The 22320-nt window shown below is 38.8% G+C and overlaps 1 protein-coding gene across 1 annotated transcript; it reads right to left on the bottom strand.

Moving 5' to 3' along the window:
* Positions 1-86: 86 nt before the first annotated feature.
* Positions 87-21456, bottom strand: RIOK3 (RIO kinase 3). The gene is made up of 13 exons (XM_006188746.3): positions 21225-21456; positions 14358-14473; positions 13603-13748; positions 13403-13510; positions 13089-13198; positions 11872-12015; positions 11119-11246; positions 6895-7092; positions 5330-5489; positions 3890-3970; positions 3709-3798; positions 2719-2826; positions 87-1739 (listed from the first exon to the last, which is right to left on the bottom strand). The coding sequence occupies exons 1-13, from the start codon at positions 21285-21287 to the stop codon at positions 1632-1634; spliced, it is 1560 nt and encodes a 519-aa protein (XP_006188808.1). The 5' UTR covers positions 21288-21456; the 3' UTR covers positions 87-1631.
* Positions 21457-22320: the final 864 nt, after the last annotated feature.

Below are 22320 nucleotides of genomic sequence, written 5' to 3'. Positions count from 1 at the left end.
ACTGTTTAATTTTAAACAGAAGGGGTAATTTCGTGTCAGGACATAAGTTAATTCAAGGAACAGGAAGAAACCACACAAAGAACCAATTCTAAAATGATCTCTTCATTTTTAATTTCTTAAAAAGCATGTTCACAGCACACTCCAAGAATGCCACACAGCAATGGTTTGCTGTTCTTTATCAAACAGAGTATGTCAGAAAACAAAACAAAAAAATTTTAATGGTTACTAGTTTTAAAAATTAGTTCTTTGAAATTTCTGTAAAGCCAATAATCACCAGTCATCTAAATATATGTTTCAGAATGGTGAACATTTCAGAAATGCAAGAGCATCCTCCCCAAATCACACTTCTCTGAAATGCAATTAAAAGTTAAACAAAAATAAGTATTTTCCTAGAAAGAACATACTTGGCATTTTGAAATAATTTTAATGGAGAAACTTTCAAGTGTAAATAATGTTAGATTTTTACTTTCTATTACTAGACAGAAAGGTTAAGTCTTTAGTGATTCCAATCTGACTACAGTAATAGGAGGAATGATTATGCTGTAGTTAATGAGCTTCAATCCTAACAAAGTACCTCCCCAGTACAGTGCCTGCTTTAAGAAGTGGCATCGTGACAGTACTAAAAATTATTAAAAGTGAGGCCAGATAGTTTGAATTAGTTGGTTAATTTAGGACCTAACTTGTTTTATACATACTGTTTCATCATTTGATTATTTAATGTTTCTAATTAGCTTGCTTTATTTGTCTCAAAATCAATAAGTATATAGTTTGAGTGACTGTAAACTGGACTTTGTTTCACTGATTTCATTAAAATATGTCAAACATTGTTAAATATTCTATTCTGTCCTTCTTCCAGATAATTGACATTTTCATTATAAATGCAGAGCGGCTGCACCATGAGTTACATCCTAACCATTTCGCCTAAACGTAGAAAAGCTGAAAGTTAAATTTTAAAAATTTGGATAGTTAAGAATTACTTATATATTTATTTCTTTCAGAAATGTATGATGCCTTTCCTTGGATATGATTATGGAAAAGAAGAATTCAGTTCATATTCATGATGTACCAATAAAAAGTACTTTGTCTATTTCTGCCAGCCATTCTGAAACCAAATTTCCATTTATATCACCTACTAAAGAGAAGAAATTTTCCTTTAGAGTCATGGTCACAATCTGGAAAAAGAATTGAGAAGGGCTAATATTGGCCAATAAAATATTTGAGGAAAAATGCAACAGAAAGCAGGGAGGTGAAAAAAAGCAAGTATGTTGTAATAAGAGCCCCCCTGGAAAACACATCCATCCCTTCCTCCCATATTTGGAAATGTTAAAAATTCTCATCAAAACATCTTATGCCACAAATCCTGTAAAATCAGGCTGATTTCCGCTAGATAACCTGGAGCTGTTAAGAATTATATTATCCTGTTCATATCAAGAGAGGTAGTGACATTTTATTCTCTCAATGCCGACCTAAAAATTCCACACACCTGGCATATGGGTTACAAGGGAAAAAAAGCACAGAAGCACCATTGTACGCTCCTCATGTTTTGGTATTTCAAGTCACCCATAACTTCATTTGCCACTGGCAGCTGACAATCACCGCTGTGTTAACGCTGAAAGCAGTGGGAATGAGTGCTATTCATCATATAGGACTGGCGGGCCTCCATCATCTTTCAAAAATGAAGCAGCTTTCCTTCCATTCTTCTGAACATGATCTTCATTCATTTTCTCCAAAGCTTCTATCTACAAAATTAATATGTTGAATCCATTTGTCAAACTCCTCCTTGACAGAAATCATGCTGAGATTGAACTAGTACTTTTACTCTCTTAAAACTAGGTTATTCCTAAGGACACCGGCCTTGAATTAGACTTACAGTGTGTGACACATATCATAGTGGGTGATGCATGTATTATGGTATGAAACATACATGTACGTTTTTTACTTTATTACACTGTCAGGGTCAATATTGAGTGTCTTTATCAAGCTAGCAATTAGAATCAGATATGTCTGACCGTACACTCTACAAATCTTTCAGGGAACAGGAAACAGGAAATTCCAATGTTGATTCAGCAACAGTAACGCCGAGTAACTGTACTGAGCAAGTGTCCTGAGCTAGAGGCTGGATTTACCATTTTCATTACTTCTCTTCTGGCCTTAGGCTCCAGCACAGTTTTGGACAAATTCAAGTGACAGTGGGGATTTCTGGAACAGACTACAATCATTCTCTGCTTTGGAAGGTTCCTGGGAATAATTAGCTGCTGTTTCACTTTTCAGTTTTTGTTCAATTTTAGGAGACTTTCCCTGGAGAGAGGTTTTTTATGGTTCTGTAGATCCATATTGTAATGACTGGGTGTTTCCAAAGATGGCCACTGCCGACTTTTTATGTTCAGTTAAAGGCAGGGACCATGTGTTACTGCTTTTTGTATCACCTGGAGTGTTTACTCATCAACTTCTTCATTCATAAACAGAAGGAAAAGGCATATACTGGAAATGTCTTATTTGTCCATCTCAGCCAAACGGCGAACTCCTTGAAGAAGTGTTTTGCTATCATGTTTATCCTAGGGTTTGAGCCTGGAAAGGACCAAAAACGTCTCAAGAAAAGAAAAATCTCTAATTTTGTTTCTGAGGGGATGAGATGATAAAATTAGCTCTGGGTTTTAGTTACCACTCTATCCAGTTCCGCACTATCAGCACAGTGAAGACTAGCCTTACCATGCTTACCTCAGCGAGGAAATCAGCTTCATTATCCGCCGAGATGTTTAAGCCGGAAACGGCGTTGAAGAGTTCTCGTTCACTGAGGGCTTCCTTTACTCCTCCTTTCTGGAAAAACTAGTAAAGAAATACAAGAAAGTCAGTAAGAGGTATTAGCAAGGTTCTCTTAGAAATGAAAAAACAGGGACCAGTGTACTTGTAAGACACTAGTGAAATCCTTCCATAATTCTTAAGCCACAGATGCCCCAATTCAAGTTCAACTGCATTCAGGTTCTGCTCACTGTCCTCTCGCACACATCCGGGCTGCCTTCTGGATTTAGTCTGTCATACTGTACCTTCCATAGCTATAAATATGAGTGCAATATAAAAAATTGTTTGGCATTGCTTTGAATGAATAGCAGACTCAAAGTAATCACTAAATCCCGTGAATTAAAATTTTCCAGGAGGCTCAGAAGGTATTTCCAAAATGAAGTTATTCTACCATTCAGAAAGATCATTCCTATCTGGATCTGTGGCTAACAATTCATTTCCTTTAGAAAGGGCAAACAAATGTGCCCCAACTCTGTGATTACTGAGTTTTACCTTCCCTAATCTGTTTACTCTGCCTCACAGAAACAGTGGTCAGACTGCACCACTAAGGGCACTATTCTCTGTTTAATGCAATAACAATGGCAGTAAACATGCAGGCTTACTACGGGCCAGCTTCTCTTAAAGCACTGTGCATGTGTTAAATGTCTGCTTGGCTGTTTAAATATTTAGAACCAAAATAAAAATTTACTCCCTTGGAAATTTAATTCAACAGTCAAATGTGAGGCGTGCAATCAATTCTTGCAAAAAATGAAATCTGACAAATCGATCGTTGTCTCTGCAATCTTGCAAGCAACCCGTAACTAAACCCTTCCTTTAATTTCTAAGAATCCAGTCATCTTATTTATCTCAGAGGGAGAAAAATATTTGAATGTTATAGCCCATAAAAAAGACAGTTAGCTTACAGCCTACCTGTGAGACATTCCTACAGTCACGGAACAAGAACTCCAGGCCGTGAGGATGGGTTGGTTCTACAGACTGACTGACGTCGATCAGCCAGACCTATTAAATACAGAGCATACAGTGATCCTTTTACCTTCAGTAATCTGCATTGAGTCGTTTAATCTGGACAGTAAGAAAACGTGCTCCTCACCTTCCCAGCATGCCACAGCATGTTGTACTCACTGAGGTCGGCGTGCACCAGCGCACACTCGTTATACAGCTGCTGCATCAACTGTGGGGGGCAAGGCAGACATTTAGGAAATGAAGGGACAATTCTAATTTACCTGCACAACTAAAATGCCTTTGTCAACCAATATTTTCCAGAATGGGCAAAATTAGGTTAAAAAACTTACTTCTTTGTTGTACAATCTAGGACTGGGTGTTTCGTTCCCCTCCGTCAATGGAGGCGGGAGAACAGTGAGACAATGGAAGGGGTGAGTGTGTGACACTCTACTTCCCTGTCCATGCGACAGCAGTGAGATCAGGAGGTCAAAGGGCAGACCTAGATTCCCATATGAGTAAGAGAGCTGTGGTCACTAACCAGGGGACCTAGGCTTACCCTTCATAAAAGGGCAAATGTCCCACTGAGACCTCTATGGGGTGTATACAACTCCAAGGTAAGAAGTTCCTCCTGCCAGACATAGTGGGAAAGAGATTCTTATAAATTAAGTGGCATTATATATTCACTACGGGCGGTGAGCCCCAGCCTTGTGGTAGCAATCAGCATGAGTGCTTCGTTTCCCAGCCTTAATAGAACCAAACAGGAAGAGAACATCACCACCTCGTCTCTGCCCAGCCACCCCACCGCCAAGAGCAGCCAGAGGAGTAGGCTGGATTTCCCCTGCGTGTTTTCCTACTGGAGGTAGAGACAGGTAGATTCTCTCTTTAGCTGTATCTTAAAAAATTAATTTGATGACATGCTCATATTCACATCAACCGCTGCATGGCATGAGCGCTCCATGCAGAGACTGTGTAAACAAAAACATGTTTCTCCATTGTTCAGTTAAGACAACAGAGAGGAATAACAACAAAATTAGAGCATTTTCTTAAGCTAGAAGGACCTCAGACTGAATTCAGTTGCTGTCCGAAGCACAAAGGGCTTCCTCAGGACTCTGGACATGTGCCTTCCATCTCTAACACCTGCACAGATGGAGAAACCACTCCTTGCCATCTTGTTTTGTTTTCATCATCACTTTCTTATATTGAGACCAAATCTGCTTCCCTCTCATTTCCCAGCAGGAAAAGTATTTCCTTCTCTTTTAGAGCTACAACATTCAAGAAGGCAAACAAACCAGTGAGGCACTGTATTTGCTAAACATACTAGTGTCAAATTTATTTAATAAAGTTTTATAAACAACAGCTTCAGGCTCCCACATCACTAATGGCTTCGCTTGCTCCACTGGTCTATGATTTTTTCTAAAACAACTCAAGACACACGCATATTGATATAAAGACGACTCTTCATATTAACATTTGTTCACAAACTTCAGTTTGTCCTTGTTACATCACCTTAAATTTAGGACTTTTTTTTTCAGTTTAGAAGAAATTTTTAAAAAGTTGGTGTGTGCATGCTCTGAAAGGCACAACTTACACGAAGAGTTTGATAGTAGGCTTCTTTCATTTCTTCACTATTGAGCTTTACTTCTTTTAATTTAGGGGCTGGAACTTGATCATGGCCAATGAAAGACATAACTAAAATGTGTTTCTTGAGCAGTACAACTGTAGGACAAGGAATTCCAGCTCTCTGCATTCTATGCAAAAAGAAATGATTAAGGATGTAAAGATCAGAAGGAGAGACTATTTCACTTATTCAACAAATATCTACAGAGGGCCTGCAACGAGCTGGCACTATGTTCTACTGTGGGGAATGTTGGAATGCAAAAACAGTAAGATAATCTTTCTCCTCTCAGAGCCTGTGGCCTGGTGAACACGACAGACAAGTGAGATGATTACAGTGCAATGCTGGTACCTGGCAGAGGTGGGACCACAAGGCATCAAGGAAGAAGTGGGCAAACAGGAATTAGCCAGATGAAAATTGTGTGTTGGGGGGGTGGGGCAGGTATAGCTCAGTGGTAGAGCATATGCCTAGCATGCACAAGGTCCTGAGTTCAATCACCAATACTTCCACTAAAAATAAAAGACATAAAACCTAATTAGCCCCCTCCCCACCCCCAAACAAACAAAAAACCAAACCAAAAGAAACAAAACAAAAAAACTGTGGGGCAATGCTGGTCTAAGGCTGCACGCTACTGTGGAAGTGCACAGAGGTGCTCAAGAGCAGCGCCCCCTTGGGGAGCGAGTGTAAATCACCACGGCTGGATCGTGTGTAGGACGACAGGCCGTGTGGGCTGCGGCTACAGGGAAAGGCAGGCTCCACATCACAAAGTGACTTCGAACTTTACACTGAAGACTATGGGAGCTGCTGAAAATTTTTTAAGAAAGGCAGGGATGACATCTTAGTAACACAGAAAAGAGACTGGAGGGCAGCAAGACCTCTTAGGAAATTATTCTAATTAGAAATTCTACTAAGTAGACTTCTGCAATGAATAAATGTGGATAATTACTTTTGAAAGCAAACATATTTAGGAAGAGTAAACTAAAATTAAGCTTTTAATAGTTAAAATATGGGAAGGTTTATAAATAAGAAAGATTACTCAATTTCTTCGTTGACAAAACAAATTCCTTGATAAATTCTGCTTAGAGAATTGAGAAACAAGTCTAATAAATGAAAACAAAATGCAATTTGACTAGTAAAACCCTGCCCTCACTAAACTAATGAATATCAGATGGAATAAACATTTCTTGAAACAAAAAAGGAAATCATTATTTATAACATGCCTAATTGGAAGATGATGAAAAAGGCAGTGTTTAGACATGTGACAAAATCTCTTAAGCAGAAAGTGATTAATTACCCTCAAAGTTTACTGAGGAAAAAGAGAAAACAAAATGGCTTTTTCATCGTACAAGTATGAATTCAAGTTGTAGGCATGGAAATGTTTTCTTACAGAAACTCTCCTTAAACATGGGAATTTCAATGCCTTTCATATCGTCTATAAATGAACTTAAAAGCAAGCATGGATTTTTCTGCCTGGCTAGGAGGCCTCATACAGAAAGGTAATTACCCAAGATGGCTTCTAGCACATTGATTGTCTTTACCTTGTGAGATTGTGCATTTCTTTTTCTGCCCACATGCGGATGATCTTACGTGGATTTAGTTTACTGAAGCGATCTTTAAACCTGAAATCATCTTTAATATATTTGTCACGATTCTTAAACTCATTAAGGGTTGTTTTAAATACCTTGATGGCACATTCTGTAGGTATAACTTTACTATCTTCCTTTTCATCCTCCATGCTAAGCAGAAGAAACAAACATTAAGTCAATATAAATTGCCAGGCAACAAGACAATTTCAAAATAAAGATTTTATGACATGAAAGTAGATCTACCTTCTCTGAGAATGTCAAGCTTTAGTTGTTTTTTTTTTAAAGGCTTCAAGTTTGAGGTTTTAATAAAACCTTAGGTTTTAGCTTTTTAAATAAAATACACTTTCAAAAAACTGTCAACTAGTCCTCAACAATCCATAATATAATCTTCATTTAATGACGATGGAATCAATTTTCAGGGAGACAGATTATTCTATATGAGGAAGAAATTCCTAATAATTTAAAGATGTTATAGACATCTTTGGACTTTGAGATGATAAACTGAAATAGTTTTAACCATAGTAGAGAGGCCCTATCAAGAATACCACTTAGGAGATCCCTGACTTGGAAGGTTTCTAGGACAGAGTCTAATTTACAAAATTCATCTTGTCATTCTCCTATTAAAAAACTCCCTTCTCAGTAAATCACACATTCCTCTGCCTAGGTTTTAAGGTCCTCCTTACCAATTTCTGGTTTGCTTATATAACTTTGTATTTTATTACCTCCAAATATATACCTTCTAATCTCCTCACTGTCCAGTCTCATTGCCTGAACTTCAATCCTCCCATTCTCAGCCTCTTTAAAAAAAAAAATTAAACTCTATAGCTTTATCTAGTTTCATTCCCCATTCCACCTCTTCTGAGACAATCAGGATCATGAACATTATCTTCCTAGTCTTTTTAAAAAGATACATATGTAAGTATCCACAAACATGAGCATCTATTTAAAAAAACCATACAAGTTACATTCTGTGTAACTTTAAAAACTTAAATAGATGGTACACTGTATATATTCTGCAACTTGCTTTTTGTATTAAATACTGTTTTTTGTTTTGTTTTGTTTTGTCTTTTTAACCTATTTTTAAAATCCAGGTTGAGGTCCAACTTCATCATGACCTCCTCCCAGAAAGTGACTGGCAATGATCGTGTTCTATCCTCCATTTCTCTCCCAAGGTCTCATTTGTCGTCTGTGTGTTCTATTATGTAATTATTTTTTTATTGACCATAAGAGTTCTTACTGGAATGCTTTCCTCTCTGCTATACCATAAGCTCTTTGCAAGTAGGAAACGTGTTATACATTTATTCCCTGAGAAATCTAGCACATGTTACTATTCAAGTAACTGTTGATTATTTGGCCAACCTGAAAGTGACTGAACCCAAACAGCTCTGTGGCAGGCAGAACCTAAAATGGCCCCCAGCTCCCAGCCCGCGGGGTACACACCTGTAAAATCCCCTCCCTCTGAGTGTGGGTGGGGTAGCCACTCCCTTGATTAGCTTATGTTATCTGGCAAAGGTGATGGTACAGTGTTCCCAAAATTATACTCCATTGTCTAAGACTCAGTAGACTGAAGGGAGAGATTCTCCTGCTGGTTTTAAAGAAGCAGCCTGCTGTATGAAAGGGCTACATGACCAGGAGCTGCAGGGGCCTCTAGGAGCTGAGAGCAGCCCCTGGCTGACAGCCAACCAGAAAGTGGAGACCTCTATCCCACAGCTGCAAGGAACTGAACTGTGCCAGGGGAAGAGGACCCCATGCTCCAGAAAGGAATGCTGCCCAGTCAACACCGAGAATGCAGCCCTGTGACACCCTGAGAGGAGAACCCAGCTAAACCGTGCCTGCCTGAATGTCTGATCAATAGGAACTATGAGATAATAAACAGGTGTTGTTTTAAATTGCTAAATCTGTGGTAATATGTTATGTAGCACAGAAAACTACTAACATAAACTTTAAAAAATGTTTACTCTTAGTTGTTGAAAGCTAAATGCTCTCTGGCTTTGCTAGTTTACAAATGCCAAAGTACAGATTACAGTACCAATTCCATCAGAAGGAAAGGGAGCTCATTCATTATATCAAAGTATCATTAAGGATAACAGAAAATGGACAAAGGATAAACAAAGGCAACTGACAAGAATAAGAAACTCAAGTGGCCAACACATTTGAAAACAAAATACAAAAACATACAAGCTTAATCATAATGAAATAAATGCACACCAAAATATCAAAAAGGTACTTTTCATCTTTTATACTGACAAAAAAAAATTAAGTTTGATAAGACCAGGCACTGATAAAGGATGCAGGAAACAGGCTCAGACTGCTGGTGGTAGCATAAATTGGTTAACCTTTTCATAGGGCAATTTGGCAACACCTCCTGACATTTAGAATGTATGCAACCTGCAGATTTGACCAGCTCATAGGGAAAACTGGATTTACCCTACCATTAAAAGATAAACACAAATTCAAGATTTCTGGTCTTTTGGTGTGACATACAAAAAAATTTTTTTTAATGTTAATAAATAAAAGAAATCAAGAAACACTGCTTGCTAAAATAGCCAGCTCAGAGGCCCAATAGGGAGCAAAATCTGGTACTCTCCATTCAATAAGGCCTTCCACTACTTAACAGAAAGAGGAAAAAAATGCATGTAGTCTTTGCTCCAGCAATTTCAAGTGTTGGGAATTTAGCTTAAGGATGTATTTGCAAAAGCACACCAAGGTATATGTACAATGACAGTCTTGTATATTAACACAACGGAATATCCTACTAAAAAAAAATAGCAGGATATAAACTAGTATCATAGAAGGATCTAAGATACATTGATTGAAAAATGAAGATGCTGAATGCAGAATATAATCTCTTTTGTATAAACAAAATAAGAAGTATATGCCTAAGAATTTCTGGAAGACTACACTAAAAACTATTCATAGTGGTTACCTTTAGAGGAAAAACCTGTGGGGTGAGAGCTGGTAAAATGAAGGCTACTTTCATTTTAATTCTTTCTCTACAGTTTTAATTTCTACCATGAGAAACCTTTTATTTTAAAATAATTTGTGCTACTAAGTTATATTTGCCTGGTCTCAGGGAACCATCAATTGAATTTGGAAAGAGGGCAGCAGAGCTTAAAGCCAGAAAGAAATAAATGTTTATTAGCAAATATAATCTCACTTACCCCCCAAAAATCCTATGAGGTGAGGGTCAGTTTTTAAATGAAGTTTAGTAAATTGCTCCAGATCACATTGCTTAAAAAATGTAGACACATTTTATCCTAACATTCATTTTTATCACTTTCATTTCACAAATTAGTATAATTCGATACCTGATTATATGTACACATCTTATCTAGAAAGGGAGACTAGTTAAATAGTTAAGAAAACCAAAGGAAAGGACTTGACCAATAATTATTTGAATCCCCTTAAGAATATAATAAATACCTTCTAAACCTGAAAAGAAAAAAACTGGAATAATCTGTAATCTATTTTAACACTTGTGTTTAAAAACAATGTTAAGGTAAAGGAATAGCTGAGCTAGTAAGCCTTGCTCAACTAGTAAGACTTCAAAGCTAAGTAACCTGGTGACTTCATAGTCTTGGCTTAAGCACGTTCTTTGAACAGGCTCCATGTTTATAAATGTTTCTCTTCCTCATGCCATCCTTTCCTCAACACTTGTAACAAAAGTAAAGTGAGTAAGATCTAAAATGGCGTAAGATCTTTAAAGACATATCCTTAAATAATGCAAGCATTATTTAAAGCTAGTATTTCTTAAAGTAAAGATCAGTGTTATAAGTGGGGAGATTGGTAACTGATCTAAGTATGGGCCCCCCCAACCTGGTACCAAAGGGTACCATAGTGGAAATATGTGGGGTTTGAGTCAAACTCAGGTTCAAATTTTGCTATGACACGTACATCTGCCTGTATGATACAGTATGATCACAATAATGTAAAAAATAATATATTCATAGAAAAAAGTCTGGAAGAGTCTACACAAAATGAATGGTTTTCTCTGGGTGGTAGCATTGGAATGATTGTGTTTTTCTTTATACGTCTCTATATTGCCTAGACTTCCAACAATAACGCTTTAAAAATAAATGTTAGCCATGCAGGATGAACTTTGATTTCTTGTAAATCCTTTGGTATCAGTGAGAAGGGACTAAGCTTTTGTTGATACGTAGTATTTTGCTCATTTACCTCCCTCCATACGCATGAAAGACCACAGATTCCTTTCCTGTACTAATACAGCCAGTGATTGTCTCCAACATTCCCGAGTTGACCATTTTATACATAAGTAAGCGTGTCTTAGGATCAACTGCTTTTTCCTGCAAAAGATACGGCACTATCAGTGAAAATGGTAGTAACAAAACATTTTCTGAGCCATTTCTAACACCTAACATTTAAAATATATACTTTTTCAACCTCTATTATTTAATTTACCTAGATGTATACATAACAGGCTCTTAAAAGACTGCTGTCAAGACACACTTCATTCTTATAACTCAACGTCTTTGAAAGTGAGTATCTAAAAGAACCATCAAAATTCAGATGCTAACTTAGTTAAAATTTCTCCCCAAAGTTTAAACAGCTCTCCTAGTGTACTTACATTAGTTTGTTTTTCTAAAGGTTTAAAAGTTATTCTCAAGATATTAGATACTATCTTCATTAATTAGAATATTATAAACTATTATGTTATAATCTGTCATAACAGGAAACAATTTTTCATATGCAATGTAAACTATACAGTCCAAATTAATTATGAACACTGAAATGTTAATTTTGAATAAGTGATTAACAACCATTACATTAAACCTAAAAAGTTAATGGCAAAGCTACTTGGGTTTTACTTAAATCTTTGGTTTAAAGAGTCAATTTCATGAAAAAAAATGAAACATGAAGTTTTCTAATATGCATCTTTCCATAAAAAAACAAAACTGTAGGACTACTTACTGCAGTAGAATGCTCTTTCTTCTCATGGAGGCGGGCACTTCGACGTTCTTCTGAGTAGGCATGTTGTTTTAAAGCATTGAAAACATGGTTTGATAGTTTTAAATCCATTCCAATTCCATCTCCTACCTGAAACCCAGGTGCAAACTACCAAAAGGAAGAAAAATTCGCATCTGAATACTTTAAAATGGGGGCAGTAAAAACAAAAAACAATGAGAAAATCAATCTTTACTTGGAACAGGTTTCCAACTCAGTAGATGATAATGCTGAACAGAACTCAAAGGTATTACAGAGGGAAAAATAACTCACTTGCTTTCATATCAGACAAAGGATACACTGTATTTTGAAATCATACCAATCTTACCAAAAAAATACAATTTCATAATTATTTTTGAAGAGTGGGTTAAAATAGGAAGCCATGCCCACACCGTGACAGTTATGTCCAATATGGAAGCCACTAGCCACATGTGGATATTTAAATTTAAATTAATTAAAATAAAATTAAAAATTCAGTTCCTCAGTTGTAACACCCAAATTACAAGCACTCAATTGTCAAAAATAGCTACCACATTAGATAGCACAAATACAGAACATTTCTATTACCACAGAAAGTTCTGTTGGACAGGGTTGTTCTAGAGTCAGGTCTGGACTATTTCTAGGATTCAGTAATATGTTTACTTAAGTACTTGTGTTCTAAAGTCTAAATGTTTTATATTAACCACAATATTTACAAAAGAGGAAAAAATGCTATCTTTTCTTTTTCTCTTTTATTTTAAAAAAATTACATTTTGTTTCCGATTTTGCAGGGGTGGTTCAGACACAAGGTAAAAAATTCAAATGTATAAAAGGGTACATAGTAGAAAGTATTTTTATCTCCCAATTCTTAACCCCCAATCACCACTGCTATCTGTTTCTTGGGTATTTTATGGAAAACAATATGCTGAAAAGTAAACGTTACTTTCATTAAGAACTATTTCTTAATTTTAGAATCAATGTAAATCAAACTAGCTTTCTCAACGTTGTTGTAGAATTTTATTCTAAGGTACACTGCATTTGCACTAGTCGCTGAGTTTTCATGGTATTGCTATATTGTCATCTGAAATATCTTTGGAAAGGATGAAGGGTATTTTTAGAGATTTAAGATACTGTATTTAGAATTCTATGTTTTTAACTTATTCTAATAAAACTTCCAATTCAGAGTAATAGTTCCTGTAACTTACATTTTCCATTCTGGCTGTATTCTTTCTCCCACATACTACTTCATCATGCTTGGTGGTGATGTCTTTTCCTTTTCCAATAAAACCCTTTTTGGGAGTAGGAACTGGTTTTGCTAAAGTTGATTAAGACAAGCCAAGTATGTAAAAATAGCAAACACTAAATCGCTGCATTCAATATTGTCTGAAAAAGATATCTGAATCTAATTGTAAGTTACCAAATGAGATTCAAAGATAAATTTAAAATACAAGGAATCACTGGAAACTTAAGTTTTCCTCTGTCCCCAGTCTGTGCTCCCGGAAAGTAAAAGCATCGATACCTGGTCTGTAGGGATCATCACGAGTATCCTGCCAGTCAACCTCATCTTCAGAGCTATCACTGTCTTCATAAGGATGTACTTTTCGATAATTTTCAAAGGAAATGGAAACTTAAAAGGCAAAAATAGTGTAAGATGTATTTAGGAGTACATTACAAGCACTCTGACCACCCCATGGAGATGTCACAATGAGGTCATAGTACCTTTGCTATCTCCATTGAATTTTTTTTCTTCACGCCTAAGCTGTGCATCATATTCTCTGTCAAATTCCATCTGTAGCATCTGAGCCAGCATGAGGTCACTGGAGGTATCAGTGTTTTCTCCAGTAATAAATGGTCCGTCAGCAACACTATTCAAAATAAGGCAATGTAGACTAATATAATGTGCTTGTGTAAACAGATGCTACCAGTTCTGAGTGGGATGTGCCTTTTCCGTATTAAACTATATTAAAGAAACATGAGAAAGAACTTTACCAAACCGTTCCCCCTCTCCCGCCCGGCTGCCCTCTGGCCGATGGCTGGCACCTGCAAGAGCACCAGCTAGGATCAAGAGAGCTGCAAGCTAAAGGGCCTGTAACACGAACCAAGCTGAGGCCCGGAACTCACCTGTTCTGTGTTCTGATCAAAGGAGAGATACATATATGAAAAGATAAACTGCAAACTTTTGATCAAAATTGTACCCTACTTCATTATTCGTTCACTGGGAGAAAATGCAGTTCAACTGTTGCAATAACGAAAACCCTGAGAAACAGAGTGGTCTGCCCAAGAGAATACTGAAAACTAGTCACAGAATCAAGTCCGAAACCCAAGTATCATGAATTCCTAATATGGTGCTCTTTTTACTGCTCTGCTCTTCTAAATGTATTTCTTAATCATTTGTCATGGCAATCACTAATCAAATCCTAAGACTTTGATACAGTAAGCTGCTAGACAAAATAGATTTTGTGAATTTTACTTACACAACTTCAGGAAAAGCAGCAGCTTCTTCTTCTAACTGCAATTCTTTAGCCAACTGTTCACTCATTACATCAGCCAGAGAACAAGACATTGTATTTTGAGGAGTAGCCCATGGACACTATTAAAAAAGAAAAAAAAAGGGCAACTCAACTCATAATAATGAAATTAAAGTACCTTCCAAGCTTGGAAATAAGGTTATCTTTTGAGAATTAGACTAGTTAAATCAATGCAAAATGAATGACTACCTTTTTGCAGAAATCATCTCAAAAGTAAAAATATCTCCCAGCTCAAATCTACTCAAAGATAAACCTAAACCAAGACAGTCAAGAACACTGTCTAGCCTGTTTGGTGGGTGTGTTCTTACAGTTGGAGGAAAGCAGCAGGCTACTCTAGCATCACCTGACTAGCCAATGAGTTCATGTAATGCCCCCGTTCTGATTCCATGCTCACCAAGCAATCTTCTGCTTATAATCTCGCTTCTCATAGGAACAGACTACACCAACTAACACAATTCAAAGCCCACTGAGAAGTTATACTTCATCCTAATTTAAGCAGTAAGTCTTCTACATGTAAAAAGTGTGTGTCAGTGTCAGTCCCTCTCAGGACATCTTGGTATATGCTAAAACAAAACCAGCAATGGCAAACAATGAACCCTGTATTTCTGAACTTCTGAAGCTGAGAAATAGATTCTTGAAACAACACTACCAGAGCAAAGTAATATTCTGTGAAACTCTTCCAGAGTGGCCAGCCAGTTGGCCCTCCTTAAAGGAATCACTATCTCAGTCCTCTTGAAATACATACAAACCGTGTGTTTACTTCACAATTCCTAATTTTTGAGGGGGCAGGCTTTACTTAGCAGCAGCAAATGATTCCATTTGATAGTCTAGTGGTTAAGACCATTAATACTGAATAAGATATCTAAGTATTTCTTGCACTTGCCCAGATCTCTATCCCCCTTTCAAGTTATCCTCCTCCCACCACTGGGCTACTTAAGAACCTTCTAATTAGTCTTTCTGCTTCTGGTCCTGTTTGTTTTCACACCACAACACAATGGTTTTTCTAAACTGCAGATCTGATTGGTTCGGTTTCCTTACTTAAAGTTCTTTAAAACAAACAAACAAACAAACCCTCTTTTATTGTTTTAATGTTTCTCACTGCCTTTAGGATCAAGTCCAAACTTATTTCTTAACGACTACTGTGAGTCCAATTTAGAATACAGCATATGATGGCATGTATTTTAGCCATAAAATTGTTTAAGCAAGTTTAGCCAGTACAGGTCCTCTATTTAAGGGCCTGCTGGGGTGACTCTCAGAGATAACTGAGCAACTGACCCTTGATCACGTTCCATAATGTTGAGGTTTGGGAATCTACTTGGTTCAGATTGTTAGGGTGGAGCACGTAAGGGAGATCAATGATAATTAGAGTTACGCCTAATGAATCAGAACCAGGTTTTACCTCGTCTCACCCTGAGACTGCTGAGATGCACCCAGCCCCAGCACATATTTCTACTAGCCTACGGCAGAATTGTTCCAGCTTTGTCTAGTGCCAGACCTGGGGACCACAGGGAGGTTTCCTCAAGGTGTGACTTTCACTGACTCAGAACTTGTCAGGAACTGGGCACTCTCCTCGTGAGCGTTTTGAGGTCTGGAATCTTAAAGTTCTCTGGAATATGGAGAATATAGCTAATCTACTGGCCACACGACTCTGCTGACATCCTTTGATGTTCTCTGGGGAGAAGAAAAACGCTTGCCTCTTCGCCTAGAAATGCTTGGTCTGATCAAAGTCCAGGTTCCAAAAGGCAAATTACTCTATTCTCTAGCTCAGAATTGTCATCACATTCTGCAATGACTAATAGTAGTAAGACACCACTGTTCACTATATTGGGTGAACATACCTAACTTACATAGATTAAGTCATACACTGGAATAGTTGCAATGTCACCCCTATTTTATAGATTCAGAAACTGAGACAGAAAAGTTTTTTCACTCAAGTTGGAAGTGCTGAGATTTGAACCAAGGCAGCAGGACTTAAGAGGCTGTACTCTCAGTATTTTGCTATACTTAATTTTGCTTCCTTAATCACCTTGTCTTGGGGTATGAGAAGCAAGCTGCTGTACCACCTGCAGTCTGAAATCCAAATTTCTCAGCAAGAAATGCCCTTCACAAATGACCTAACTTATCCTTCCAGTCTTGACTCTCACCTGTCTATGCTCTGGCAACACTAATTACATGCCAAACATGGCATACTTTTACCCCTCCATGCCTTCACGGATTCTCTTTTGCTCTATTTCCCCCAATTAAATGTCACCTCTCCCGTAAGATTATCTCAGTTGTTTAGACAAAATTAGCTCCTTTCCTTTATCTCTCCATACCACTGTTGGACGGTTAATACATCAGCCACAACCCAGCAAGATCCCCTTGAAGGGCCCGGTCTTCTCATTCCCAGAGTCCAGCATAGGGCTTCAGACATAATGAGGCATTCATTCATTTACTGAACAACATATACCAAAAGGAAACCTGGAGATACTTCATGGAACTGCCAGGTTGCCCCTAGGCTGTGGAGGTCTGGCGCCTTTCTACATCCCTCCTATTTTAAAGTCCTTTTCTCCATCGTGAAGTTAGCCCCTTTGCCCACCCACTTCTGATGCTTCCCGTCTCTTGCCAGCAGTCAGTTCTACTAAGGTGTTAAATATCAGCTAAAAATCCCTCAGAGAGGCCAAAAATGGCAGGCAGTAACTGTGTCATTTTGAGGCAGAGGTCTCCCTACTGCCAAGAGAGAATGACTCAGAAAAGGAAACACGCAGAGAGCACCACGACACCCGAGGTGCCCCCTCCTACTGGTCTTGCTCCTCGGAGCCTTAGACCCTAGGGCTGCACTTCCCTGCACCTCGCCGACCAGCTCCGCTGGGCCACCTCACACTGAGGCAATCTCCTTGGGTGAGGTAAAGAATAACTGAAAGTTTGACAATGTCAGTATTTTGAAATCAAACCCAAACTCTTCAAACCAGTAGCCCAGCTGTCCCTCCATAAAAGGCTTCGGGCTGTGAGGGACAGCTGCCGGGCAGGGGCAGTCCTCCACGGCAAAAGCAGCTCCCTACCCGGAGGGGGGCTCAGAAAATGTACTGGGGGCTCCTACGAATGGGCACCACAGGGCGGTGTAGGGGAATCCTGTCATCCTCTTGCAACTCTTCAGTAAATCAAACACTCTTCAGAAATAGAGAAACTCTGTCAAATGTTCAAAAAATAATAAATCTAAGGAGATAAAAGTAAAAGGCCCTTCATCATCATGCTCTATCCTAGTGACCAACGTCAGTTCCCGCTACTCCCAACATCAACACAAACTGCCCACTGCAACAAGGTCTGATGGGAAACTCCACACAATCCTTTCCAGTAGGTTATTCTGCTTTCAATGACATCTATCAAGCCCATAACCAGCTCCCTGATTCTTTCTTGTTTCTGAAGACCCCTGACCCATCCTGTTTTCCCTTCCTCTGGGAAACTGCCACCACTAAACTCAGCAACCTGGGGTCTTCACTACTCCCACTTCTCCCACACCTGGCTGGCTGCAGATTAGAGGGAAATCATTCCCCTTCCTTCTACCCCTAAAGATGCACCCCTAGAAGCCTATCCCACTTCTTTTTTTTAATGGAGGTACTGGGGATTGAACCCAGGACCTTGTGCATGTTAAATATGCACTCTACCAATGAGCTATTTCCCTATCCGCCCTCCCCCCCACTTTTTTTAAAAAAAGGTTTTACTGCACACAACTATGTGGAAAGAATCAAGCAAACTAAAAAACCAGAAAACATGAAGGAGGCACATAATAACAAAAATTCAGGCCTCAACTTGAAGCAACTGAAGAGAATTGTAACCCACAGGAAGGTTCCTTTTCTGCTCGTGCAGCTAGAAGACATAAGGTAAGCAAAATATTTAAGCAGGTAATTTTACTTCTCAAGACAAGGATCTCCGCAAAAAGTGATCTGGGTCTACAGAACAGCACTATTTTTTTTTAAACTTTCAATTTTAGAGTACTTTAAGATTTACAGAAAAATCACAAAGATAGTATAGCATTCCCAAATACCCTATACCCAGTTTCCCTGTATTAATATTATACATTTATCACAATTAATGAACCAATACATTATGATTAAATAAAGTCCATACTTCATTCAGATTTCCTTAGTTTTCCCCTTATGTCCCTTTTCTATTCCAGGATACCATCCAGGATACTGTATGGCATTTAGTCATCACGTCTCCTTAGGCTCCTCTTGGCTGTGAGTTTCTCAGACTGTCCTTGTTTTTGGCGACTTCGCTAGTTTTGAGGAAGACCACTAATCCATTTGTTACAGCTCTTTCCAACAGAGCCACACACTTCCTCCCTTTTGCCTACATTTTGTCAATTCTCCCTTCTTGAAATATTCCCTAAAATTCTTTGTTCATAATAGCAGTTTGGCGTTTTATAACTGCAAACCTCAAGTCCCTTTCAGGGTGTCTAAAAGGTCAAAATTATTCTCATGATAGTTCTACGATACTCTTTGTCTTTCCACTCTCATTCTCTCAGGGGCATGGTGTGGGGTTTTCCAGTCTGTATCAGATACAATCACAGCACTCTAGTGGCCACTTGAATGTGTGCACGTGTATTCTTGTGTTTTCCAAAATTTTCTAAGATAGTAGGTTTAAGATATAAATGCACAGTTTTAGAGATTAACTGCAGTTTTGCTTTGATTACCTGCTATAATCTACATATCTGTGAGGATGGACTTACTTTATCTACTTCAACTAATATGTACCTGCAACAGACTGAAGTGAAAAGGGGCTATGAGAATCCAGCTGTCTGCTATCACGTCAGACATTAAAGCGATTTACAAAAATACAAAACAATACTAGTCTTCACTATTTTTGTTTTGGAAAATAGATTTTTCAAAACAGAAAAATGTTATTTATATTAACATAATGACTTAGATCACTTGATAAACATTTTCAACATCTCAGTTTTAATTCTGATATGACAAATATCAATAGATTTTATCAATATAAACAAAAGTTCTTTGGGGTCCTCAATAGTATTTTAAGACTGTAAAGAAGTCCTGATGGAAAAGTTTTGAGAATCACTGGCCTTTAACATTCTTTCCATTTTCCAAGACTTTTCTCAAATCTCCACTCCTCCATGTAGGCTTCTATAATCACTTTACTTTTCCAAGAAGTTAGAGAAGGAAAGGATTAAGCGATACTTACAACATCTAATTGTTTTGCCTATGAAAATGCTGTCTTCCCATTGGAGCATCAATAAACCCCAGGATGATATTCTTGTTAAAAGATGAAAATGAAATTTTATAGTTCTGATGGTGAACACGTAAATGAAAATATGACTGATGACAAATATTTTATTACTGAATTGATTTTGTAAGTGAAATTTGTTGTGAAGTTAGGTATTCTGAACAAACTTTGTCTCAGTTGACATTTTCACAAGCTTTTATAGATGCTTAACTGGAGGAATTTAACATGTAAGGATGTATCTATTAGTATCTCTCTTCTGATTTCATCCTTTCAGGTCTACTGATCTTGGTCTTGTAAACAAGGCCTTAATAGAAAAAAATACACAAAGTAACACATAGATGTAACCACATTTGCCAGTGGAATATCTGAGAATTCTCCCTGTGGTTGTATGAGAACTTTTATAAAAATTCCCTTTACTTAATGGCTATTTCCCCCACTTTCTGTTAACATCTAGTCTAAACAGCCAATGAGATTAACAAGTGACCCTTTAAATCGAACAAATGTTCAGTGGGTGAAATGGATGAAGCTGGTCAAAAGGTAGAAATTTTCAGTTACAAAAAAAAAAAAAGTCATGAGGATGTAATGTACAACTTGATGACTACAGTTAACAATACTGTATTGCATATTTGAAAGTTGTTAAGAAAGTAAATCTTAAAAGTTCTCATCACAAGAAACAAAAATTTGTAATCCCTGTATATTAACTAGACTTACTGTAGTGAGCATTTTGTTTAATATATACATATATCAAATCATTATGTTGTACACCTTAAATTAATATATGGTCACATGTCCATTAGATTAAAAAAAGAACAATTATGAAGCTAAAAGAGTGGACTTCCTTCACTACTTTAATTTGAGGAACACAAAAATCCCTATTGAAGCACTTGTGCTTTCAAGCAAACCCTCCACAAGTGGCAGAAGAGTCTTTTCATTCTTCTAATGAAAGTATCATGAAAAGGAGCAGCCTGAAACCAGAATCCAAACTGTGAAATGTGAAATAAACATTATACTTAGACATTACAGGAAAAAGCTTAAACGTTAAAGCCCAAGCAGATGAGAATTCATAACCGTCTTGCAGTATGTAAACATTAGAGTAGGGGAGAGAGGGTGCGCCTGTATTTATCTCTTACTACTTCAAAAACAAGTAACTGCCGAAGCAGGATAACCACACTTGCCAAGTTAAGGAAACAGCTTCCTAACCACCCTTCTGTCCGGCTTTTTGTGTGTAATTGGGCTGACTCACTTAGCCCGTGGAAAACAAGTTGGGGCTTGCTTTCTCTCAAATGTCAGCGTCTCTAAGCGAGTCCTCCTCAAATATACGCTACAGAGGTTCATAAATCAAGGTACAGAACTAGGCAGAGGCTCCAAACCACCCAGGGTCCCACTAACCAGCGCCCCGTCCCTGCCTCTCCTTCCCCGCTGCGGCAGCCCCGCCGCCCGCCCTCTCCTCCCTTTCTGAGGTGGCCGGGGTCTCGCCCAGAACCTCTCGAGCCGCCTGCGGAGCCTCCTCGGGGCCTGCCACCCTCTCCAGGCCTTCCGAGAGGGTCAGCCCCGGTGACTAAGGCAGGTACATCAGCCCCGACAGCCACTCACCTTGCTGGGTCCCCAGGCCGCTGCCGGCCCGGGCTCAGGGGATGCCACTCCAACCAGATCCATGTGGGAGAAGCAGCTGGCGACCAAAACAGAACAGAGGTGGCAGGACCGGGAAGCAGGCTCCGCCGAGGAGACAGGCAGTGGGGCAGAGGCGACAGGCTGCTGGTGCCGGAGCTGAGGTGACAGATGGCGGCGGCGGCGGCCGCGTCCGGAACCAGACTTCTTCTCTTCCGCCCTTTACGCGGGATCGCTCGCTTCCCATTGGCCGCTGCCCGGCTCCGCATTAGGTCACCATTCCCCGCCCCCGGAGGACCGCACTTCCGGTCGTTGCCCCCAGCCGGGGACTGGTGGTCACTGTCGCCCTTGCCTGGCAATACAGGGGCCGGGTGTGGCTTCCTCTGGCCAGGCATTACCGTGTACCTGTTCCGCCTCCCTAGCTGCCGGAGACGGCCGCTGGATCTAGTTAAACGGAAGGCTGCGTGGGACTATATGTAAACAAGCAAACCAAGCTCTCTGTTCATTCATTATTTCCCGGGTGAATTCTAAACTGGGATGGTACCGGAGACGGAAAATGGCAGGTTTACAGAGGGGAGACTGGAGAAGACGGTCGGATTTTGTAATTGCAGTTGTCGTTAGGAGGCGGGGCGTGGGATGTGAAATTTTGTAAAGTGTGTTACGTAACATTGAGCAAAAATACCGCAGCATAGTAAGTTTTGATTCGGTATTTTGTAGGGAGATTTTCATAACGTGTCTGGATAAAAGTAGCTAAGCATTACACCTCATTAATTATATCCATGTTCGAAGTACAGCAGTAACTCGTTAGTCCTCAAAATAACCCTGAGCGGTGAATTCTACCGTTATCTCAGCTTCACTGAGGATGAAACTGAGATACAAGAGGGGTAAAGTTAATATGAATTCCTTAAAAAGAGAATACACAGAATGAGAGAAAGACATTTTCCCCCTAGAACTAATGTAAGTTATGAATCCTCAAATACAGTGAATCATGAGCAAACTAAATGAAAGAGATTTTGATATTCTTTTTTCAGGGGCATTTAGGGAGTTTTGAAGAGTATACAGTTGCTTCTGTCATCTTTTG

Source organism: Camelus ferus, chromosome 24 (genome assembly GCF_009834535.1).
Source record: "Camelus ferus isolate YT-003-E chromosome 24, BCGSAC_Cfer_1.0, whole genome shotgun sequence".
Lineage (NCBI taxonomy): Eukaryota > Metazoa > Chordata > Mammalia > Artiodactyla > Camelidae > Camelus > Camelus ferus.
The sequence above is the reverse complement of the archived record's forward strand: the minus strand, read 5'-3'. Positions and strand labels throughout refer to the sequence as shown.

Bases quoted from the DNA above. Each gene is read 5' to 3' on its own strand.
- RIOK3 (XM_006188746.3), bottom strand. From the start codon at position 21,287: ATGGATCTGGTTGGAGTGGCATCCCCTGAGCCCGGGCCGGCAGCGGCC. The intron at 13,199-13,402 runs GTATCGATGCTT...AATCAACTTTAG, and splicing joins TGATGATCCCTACAGACCAG to CAAAACCAGTTCCTACTCCC. The intron at 3,799-3,889 runs GTGAGGAGCACG...TGTATTTAATAG, and splicing joins TGCTGTGGCATGCTGGGAAG to GTCTGGCTGATCGACGTCAG.